The sequence below is a fragment of the Callionymus lyra genome, chromosome 17, assembly GCF_982586985.1.
Source record: "Callionymus lyra chromosome 17, fCalLyr1.hap1.1, whole genome shotgun sequence".
Classification (NCBI taxonomy): Eukaryota; Metazoa; Chordata; class Actinopteri; order Syngnathiformes; family Callionymidae; genus Callionymus; species Callionymus lyra.
In genome coordinates, this window is record NC_141834.1 from 14,732,363 (window position 1) to 14,741,829 (window position 9,467).

Genomic DNA, 9,467 nt, shown 5'->3' on the forward strand with positions numbered 1-9,467 from the left:
AAACATTTTTTTTAACGTATTCTGTTAAAGATGCAGGATTCTTATTTGACAAAAATAACAATGAAAGTTTTCAAAGAGTTTGGATATTTTATTCAGTTTGAAGACAAATTTTCAAACCAGTTGGATTTGGACGTTTTATATATAAATAGTCCTGATAAGCAGAAGAAAGTGAAAATGTTTCGAAACCCGTTACTTAAAATAAATGTTCCTTGCTTGGTGAATAAAGTCCATAATAATGTGCTCAAATCAAACTGTTGATGAATTAAACATATTGTAGTAAAATATCCATTGTAAGAAATAAAAAAAAACAAAAAAACATCTAGATTCCCTAACACTTTACAAAATGATTCTCAGACAACCACCCATCAGATCCACGACTCGTCAGTATCTTGAATGCCCTGTGGAGAAAATATGGACAAAATTAAGCATTGACAAGAAATGTTTCCTTTAAAAAAAAAAGTGTTGAGATGGAAAGAAACACAAACCTCCCTGACTCGCTAAGGGACCTGTAAATTTGTTGGTGTTTACTCTGGGCGATGAGTAGAAGCCTCCTCCGGAGTTCATCGAATGATTATTGAGATCCTGGGGACACAATTTAAGTTCAATTTACAGCACAAGAAAAAAAATAAAAATGGTTTCAGTAACGGTTAATGTGTTTATATGTCTTTAACTATCTGTAACTCAAACATTTCTTTAAAGATGACATTTCTTCGTAGTATATCCAACTGTGAAATGGTCCAACATGTGTAATCACACAATCATTTCCGCCAGATGTGTACGAGTTTTGACGTGGACGGGACTTTCCAGCCATGTGTGCAAAAAGGCTCGAAGACCGACTTTAAATTGAGGCGAAAGTGAATATTCGACACTTCTACTACCACAACCTCATAAAGGCAACTTTTAGTCGTGGTACTTTCTAGACACTTCTTGACTAATTGTTCGATAATCCTGAAAATGCAACTTTTATTACGCTACAGCAAAACTAATAAGCAAAGGGTGTGAAAAAAAAATCCAGACTCTGTATATCCAACATCCCATAAATGGATCAATGTTTTTCTTTGATTTGCACTTCAAATGAATTCCCCTGTAAAGTGTCTCGCAGCAAAAGAATGTAAATGCCGGATGTGAGAAGTGGTCGGAGATGTGGTCGTTCAAACATTGCCGTAAAAGGAGCTGCTATAATGCATATGAAACCACTGTGAACGACTGACTGTGAGGAAAGTTCACACCTCACAGAACGGCTTCTAAATGGTTTGTGACCACAGACAAGTACAAGTACTATTCCTTTTTTAAATGTTTTTTTAATTTAAACTTTCACTTTAATGGGGCATCTTGAAGTTTTCACACTTAAATCAATAATTTAAATAAAGTTTATGTTGCTGCAAATTTTGTTGAGGATTATTCTGTGAAGGATTGTGCATTGGCCAGAAACTGGCGATACGATACATTCCATGATACGGGGTCAACGATACGATATATCGTGATACTGCAGTAACAAGGATATATGTGTAGTATTGTCGAGTACTTGACTCTGGTGTTGCAGAATTTACAGACCACATGACTCTTGACGATGTGGTAACTGCTTTCATTAAAAAAAAAAAAATCAGCTTTAAAGCTGCTGGAGTTCACTGTATCCTCTCGTCCTCAGTCATCGCCGGTATATATCGTGGAACTCAATCGTTCATTTAGCTTCGGGAGAAATGACTAGGATGCCAGGATGCAGGTAAGTAATTTGTATTTATATAGCGCTTTTCCAGACCAGGGTCACAAAGCGCTTAAACAATCAAAACAATACTCAATAAAAAGTATATACTTTAAAGGTCAAGATAACACCGAGAACAACACAGGAGTCTCAGAAAATCAAGGAGAAGCCTGCACAAATAAAAATGTCTTAAGATGTTTCTTGAAGGAGTCAGTAGATCCATCAAGTGTAAATGTAATGACTGAGAAGTTTAATAATTTATAAGCAATTTATAAGATGACTTCAGTAAAAGTTGCTATATCTGTGCAGGTATGTTGTCGTCAAGCTAAATAGAAGCCCTTTCCAATACGAATGCCCAGAGTAAGTCAGACACCCAAGTTCTAAAAAAAACACCCTTGTATCCAAACAGTTGTAGTCGGTAAAGCCTCCTACCCTCGGCATGCTCCTCAGCCTGTACTCCATCAGCATGTCCGTTAGTTTCTGAGTGACTTTCAGAACTATCTGTGCGTCGCCCTCGTTTTCTATCTGGAAAGTGTCCTATAAAGTAAAAAAAATAATAATTTAAAACATCACAGAGTTTGAGGACGAGCATCATTCGTGACACACGTACCAAATAACTCAGCAAAACATTGGGGTCTTGTTGATTTCCCATGTTGTAGTCGTTTGAGTAACCGTAGCCGCCGTGACGAGAGTAGCCGGGCCGCTGAGGCGGGCCTCCGAAATCCCTGAAGGGGCCGTTGTTTGGTTTGGGGAACCTGGAAGCTAAATTGACAAAAATACAATGAGTGAGAATTTTTCCGATACATTAATGAACATTTTATTAATCATTTACCATGTTGGGGCACTTGAAGAGGAGGAGGAGATGGCAGCTTATTGTTCATGCCAGCACCTGAGACGGGAAACGAGAAACTTAACAACAGAACCACAAACTACTAGAGGTGTAAGAAAAATATTGGTACAATTTAGTTTTTACATGATATTGGCTTTCTATCATATTTTATTATAGTTATTTTATTGTAAACATTCCAATAACGTGCATATAAAATTAAATAATTATATTTTCCTTATCTTTTTTACAATTAACATGCAATTAAAGCCCCAAACGCAAGATGGCAGCAGAAATTATATCATGCTGCGGGTAATCGAAATAATGAAGTCCCGCGAGATCCTGGCAATGACTGAGGACAAGAGGATACAGTTGACTCAGTAACAAAAGCGGTTATGTCTTTGTCAACAGTCATGTGGTCTGTAAATTCTGCTAAAACCAGAGTCAAGTACTCGACAATACTACAAATATATCCTTGTTAATAAGTTATCACAATATAGTGTGTCGTTGACTCTGTATTGTGATACATATTGTATCTCCAGATTCTTGATAATACTCACTTCAACATACACGACAACATTTTTTAAAAACCTGTTGATGGAATTTCATTGAAACTGAAGATATATCCTCAGATTGATCCACATACATGTATTCATTTCAGGGTTAAATGATATATCCTCATTTTATGTACTCAATTGTTAACATTAATAATGTTTTCTTCTATTCAGAATTAAAACATAATTCTTGTATTTCAAATGTTGAAGGCTCTGAGCATCTGGGCCTCAACTTTGTGTGAACCTTTGTATACATTTTCAATACCATTTATAGAGGCCTCATGGTTACAATCGACATATTGTGTAGTGAGGAGGACACAGTCATGTGGACCTCCATGATCCAGATTGTATGGCCTACAAACCTGGCTCCAGATAACATGTGTGCAGGAAATCTGAAGATTCGTTGTTTAGGTCAGTGTTTAGGTAATGACACGAATACAACGTCTTTTTGTTCATAATGGAGTCAAGAAAAAAAATTAAGGTCGCTTCAAAACCCCAATAAAAAAGAAACTTACGGAGTTCTTTAAAAGCTGGGACTTCACATGGCTCCTTCATAATGACCTTGAATAGGAAAAAAAAAAAAAACAGTCGCAGGTGAACCTTCGTTGATGCGTTTACAAAGATAAGGGTCAAGGGCTGACCTTGATTTGACCTCTTCCCTCAGACTTCTCCACTTCGGCAGCAGCGACTTTTAAAACCTGCCGGACGGTGGGGTCCTTGCTCGCTTGGTCTTCTCCGAAGCTGACCTTGTCGCCGTGGACCTTTCTCTGCAGAGAAAATTTTCTGTCAAAACGCATGGTCGCCTTCTAAACCTCACCCCAGAGTTTCAGTCTCCAGGACCCCGAATAAGCCATCCTGTTACCTACAGTAATACTAGATCACAAGTGTCACCCAAACCTAAAAACCAAGCCAAAAGTGATCCAAGAGTGAGATATATAATTCCATTTTACAAAGAAACTCCAAAATCTAACCCCAGAATCCACTATAAACTTTTTCTTTCCCTCCTTCTCCACACTCTCTCCATCGCACCTGTCCCGTCATACCTATCACAGACTTACTCGACATTTCTTCCTAAATCTAAATCAACTATGGATCCAGCTGGATAAAGTTTTTTCAACCAAAAGATGGGGATGGATTCCTGGGGAAAGTGGAAGATCTTGTGTTCGTTGGTTCTTTCCATGGAGGACGTGGAAGACAACTACCCATTTGGATTCATGATAACTGAATTGTATTGAAGAAGTGATTGTATTGAAGAAGGAACCAAGAGGTTGTCGACTGGAAATGAGTGAAACCCCAGATCAACGAGATGATGGATTTTATTAACTGTGGGTCGAAGCCGAGCAGGTAATTCACGAAGCAATCCTTACGATCATCAGATTCTTAACATCATAACATTGACTTTATACAAGACACGGTGAGGTCCTTGGTAGGACTCGTGTCTGGAAACTCGGCCAAACGATTTCAGAAGATGTTTTCCCAATTTCATTACATAATATGTTTTCCCAATCTCTCAGTGTGTGTGTTTGTGTAGCTCCTCTAGAAGCTGGAGAAGCCTCTAGAATGATGTCAGTGATCTTGGACCGATAACCCTTAATGCCACCACAATTGGAATCTCGAATGCAGACTCCGACTGAAGTGCTGACGGAACATGGACGCTATTCTCGCTCAGAGTGGTCGGCCGGCTACGGTTCATGACCTCGTCCGCTCATCAGGTACCATCTTGGAGAGAATGTCCATGGCTTGAAGCATAATTCGGCCATTTGGATCAACGGAGAGGCCTCTGAAAATGACTCGAGTCTGTGGAAAAATTACAGTCTGTTCCCAAACAAGGTCTTATCTCAATCCGAACTCCCCCAGTCTGGCCTTGGAGGCCAGTTATCAAAATTCTCCAGGGAAGACACGGATCTGACGCTCCGCTAGCATAAACCCTCACCTTGCTAACAGAGGAAGCTAAAGTCATAACAATTTGTAACTCTCCTTAATATGAGTAAACCATTTAAAACAAATCTGATGTCTCTTTTCTGAATTTACAGCTTTAATTCAGATTCCTAACCTGACAAATTGACTTATTACACATATAACAAGTATTACAAGTTGATCAATGCTGATATTTCTTGTGTCTGCTTCATGTGTGGGAAAGGAATTTGGGGAGTAGAATGATTTACGGCTTATGGAAGTGGAATGGAGATATAACAGGCGTGTAAGATCTGTGTTCTTTCTCACTTGTATGCAGTTAAATAATTATTTTGACTTTGAACTAAATCTGGTGTCTGTTCTTTGGGTTTCAGCTCCAAGTTGGTACTCAATACTGTGTTAGAAAAATGTTACTACAAGGCCATATAATCAAGATTTTTTTTTATTTTTATTCCCTTGAAAAGGAATGGAGCGAAATTTGTTTTTGACAACCAGTGAGACAGATATAACAGAGTAAGAGATAAATATAACTGAAAACAACCGCAACAACATCAATAATAAACTTATTGTATTCAATAACCTATTTGCAGGAAGTAACAATACATAAAAAAATACTCTGAGGTGCCATTGCCAAATACAGCATGTGCCCTCACGTGCCACTCACCATATATTTGTAGATGTGTTTCCAACCCTTCACGTGCGGGATGATGTCATTTTGAAAGCGGGCGAACGCGCAGAGCTTGCACACATAGTGAGGAGGGAATGACTTGCTCGGGCTCCGGTACTCCCAAACATACTGTAGACCTGGACACACGATATTAACAGGATTTAGAATCCAAATCAAATTCTGCATCTTCGTACGTCAGTCCAACTTACCGACGACACATTCTGTCACATCCTTCAACCGCCTGGCCAGGGATGGGATGGTCTTGGTCGTCATCCCCTTGTAGAAAACTGTAGAGTGTTAAAGATGAGGGACATGGATTATGGACGTCAACAATAGGCGTAAAACTGGATTTTGTTTGGGAACAAATACAGAGATAATTAAGATGAATTGAGCCACAAAGAATGAAAAATAACAATCATTCAATCAGCCTGTTGGATAAATTTACATTTTATGGCCCTTGACCTTGACTTTTTAAAGATTTTGGTCACATGTTTGATTGAGTTTGACACCCTTGGTGTAGATCAACAGCATGATTTTTCAAAAAGACAAACATGGTGTAATACAGACAAAGAAAAAACCCAAAATGGATACGTAATATTGTCGGACATCAGGGCTTTGGTTAATCTGAACAACACCAGAAAGCATTACAATCACCCTAAAGATAATCATTGTAACACCTTGAATACGGACAGATAATTGACCTTAATGAAAAATCAAAATAAAATAAAAAATATAAAATATGTAGAAAACATGTATATAAAGTCTATGAGTGTTAGTGTTGTGTAGTCACATGTTTCCAGCATCCATGAGGACGAATCGAGAGTAGCAGCTTGTGGCCGACTCCTTCATGAATACATTCACGGCGAAATTTCGTCCTTGAATTTGAAACTGTAACTGTTTTTTTTTGTAACGTTATGTTTGCTGTCGATAACCATGACCTCCAGCAACAACAACATGGAAGATATACGGTGTGACAAAAAGCCCCATCGGCGAGAGTTTGAGTCTCAAAAACAAAGTGTTGGAGACGCCGCCACCCATGACATGAAGCCGGGATCTCAAATCTCAAAGCTTCAAGGCACCGTGAATAAAAGACTTACCTATTTCATCAGGGTGCTGAGTAGGCTTTTTCTGTCAGTGGAGTGGATAAACCCAAGCGAGGAGGAAAGACACATTCAGGCGTTAGAGAGACAGAATGATACTTGGTTTTCCTCATCCAGAGACAAATGATCAAATCGATTCTCATTAAAATGAGAGTCAGTTTAAGCCAAAACTTTGTTCACCTAATCATGCTTTGAGGTCAAGCCCTCAAATATGATTTGGGGGGAGGAAGTAAAATGAGTGGCAACATCGTGCTTTGGTATCCGTCTCAACAGAGTAACCAGCACGAGTGCCTGGCCCAAGGACAGATGTCAGAAATCTGCAAAAGCATTTACACTGACATCTACCGACTCTTAACTGACATGACAATCATGTCAAATAGAACATCTGGAGTATTTAATTCTCCTGAAATTATAAATGTATTTGGTTAACCGGTGCTTTCTTACTGAATTGTTCAAAAACATTAGTTCACTCTAGCTGTTAAACTCTAACCTCTATAAGGCAAATGGAAATATTTATGAAATACCTTGCGTTTTTTAGCTTTCTTCTGATTCGGCTGGGGTCCGCCACTCGGCTGAGCGGTTGTCTGGGGCTGGTAGGTTGAAACCTCTGGATCCATATTCCCACTGATGAGAATAAATCAATTAAACCATAACTTGTAAAGATACACTTAATCAGCCAGATCCTACCTCGCTTGGGTCACATCGTTATTCTCCATGTTTGGTTGGAATTCACCAAACGGAGCGTTCCCACTAGAAGACGACAGAGTATTTGTATACAAACTTGTGTGGATAAATACAGCTTAAGAAAATATCGCTACAGCAATATATCAGATTATTATTACTTTTTTTTAGCAATACTGTATCTATATTCAACCCCCTTATCATTTTTGGGGGGGGGGGTTTTAAATAATATTTTGTTGTTTAATAGTTCTTTAAGGTTTTATACTTAAATGAAGGTTGAACCATGTACTTTGAAATATTCACATTGTTTTTTCATTTTTTTTAAATTCATTATTTCCTCCGCAGCTAAAGAGCAATGAAATCCTGCGCAATCACATAAATGACTGAGGACGAGAGGATACAGTTGACTCAAGTAGCTTTTAAGGCTGATGTTTCGACATCTTTTGGATTCAAAACAAATGAAAGCAGTGACGTCAAGAGTCATATGGTCTATAAATTCAGCAACATCAGAGTCAAGTACTCGAACAATACTACAAATATATCCTTGTTACTACAGAATATATCGTATTGCTGCCCCTGTATCGTGTCACCACAGTCTTGCCAATACACGCATCAAGTGTTCATATGGTGACCTATAAAGATATCAGTGTTTAAGATAAGGTATGGGCCAAATAATAGAAGTCATCAATTAAGTATATCCACATGGCTGGCGATGACTGAGGGCGAGAGGATACAGTGTACTCCAGCAGCTTTTAAAGCTAATGTTTGGACATCTTTTGGATTCAAAACAAATGAAAGCAGTTACGTCTTCGTAAAGAGTCATGTGGTCTGTAAATTCTGCAACATCAGAGTCAAGTACTCGAACAATACTACAAATGTATCCTTGTTACTACAGAATATATTGTATTGCTGCCCCTGTATCGTGTCACCACAGTCTTGCCAATACACGCATCAAGTGTTCCTATGGTGACCTATAAAGATGTCAGTGTTAAGGATAAGGTATGGGCCAAATAATGGATGTCATCAATTAAGTATATCCACATTACTGGCGATGACTGAGGGCGAGAGGATACAGTGACTCCAGCAGCTTTTAAAGCTATTGTTTGGACATATTTTGGTTTGAAAACAAATGAAATACGTCTTCGTCTAGAGTCATGTGGTCTGTAAATTCAGCAACATCAGAGTCAAGTACTCGAACAATACTACAAATATGTCCTTGTTACTGCAATATAGTGTAACTGTATCAGTTACAGCAATACATTGCATCATTGCCCAGGTGTTGTGATACTATGGTATCACCAGATTCTGCCATAGAAGATACAGTCTGTAACTTATTTACAAAAATGTGGCGACGGTTTGACATTTAGTTGTTTCAAAATCTTTTGTTGTCGTTACCTCATCTCGGGTATGGCATCGTCTGGCAGGGGCGGTGCTTCGAAAGTCTGCGGTTCCATTCCTCCACTGGAGAATGACAAAATACATGGTTATACATCCTACACCTGGATACAGGTGATAATATCATGAATGATGATTCAAATGTATTTTGCCTCATCTCGTTCCATTGCATTCCATTATCCTGCTGCGCAGTCTCACACTGTTCCCCAGCCTGTTGTTCTGAATCCCAACTGAAAAACAAACAAAGAGATAAATCATCTTTAACAGGTCGACTTGTCCATTTATTTAAAACATCAAATACCATTTTAAGTTAAATCATTACCTGTCTACAGTGTACTGCCAGTTTTGCTGTGTAGGTTGAATAAACCCCAGGCCTTCCGATTCTGACATGGTTGTTTAATTTCACCGTCGCGCACGGGAAGCTAGCATAGGTTTTCGGTGAACGAATACGAAACACGAACGTGTACTTCTATATAACATAAATAAAGGCTACTATTTGTCGAACGTTAAGTATTGACTGTAGCTTCGGAGTCTGTGTACTATCATATAGCAACCAACCGAAGGAGAGACAGTGGGGTGACCGCTGCGGTGCCGGATTTAAAAATAACTAATTTAGAAGATGATTTTA

At 38.7% G+C, this 9,467-nt stretch overlaps 1 protein-coding gene across 2 annotated transcripts; it reads right to left on the reverse strand.

Annotated features, from left to right (window-relative positions):
- Window positions 1–67: 67 nt before the first annotated feature.
- LOC148062665 (uncharacterized) lies at window positions 68–9,389 on the reverse strand. Of its 2 annotated transcripts, XM_087813180.1 has the most exons (15): window positions 9,162–9,389; window positions 8,992–9,069; window positions 8,840–8,905; window positions 7,451–7,513; window positions 7,288–7,387; window positions 6,761–6,791; window positions 5,873–5,950; window positions 5,661–5,800; window positions 3,724–3,849; window positions 3,598–3,643; window positions 2,535–2,591; window positions 2,313–2,464; window positions 2,135–2,239; window positions 486–582; window positions 68–398 (listed from the first exon to the last, which is right to left on the reverse strand). In XM_087813180.1, exons 1-15 carry the CDS (start codon window positions 9,227–9,229, stop codon window positions 382–384), a joined length of 1,224 nt encoding a protein of 407 aa, XP_087669306.1. In that variant the 5' UTR covers window positions 9,230–9,389; the 3' UTR covers window positions 68–381. The 2 variants fall into 2 exon arrangements, with proteins under 2 accessions (XP_087669306.1, XP_087669305.1); XM_087813179.1 differs by having other exon boundaries at window positions 68–582.
- Between the last annotated feature and the right edge of the window lie 78 nt (window positions 9,390–9,467).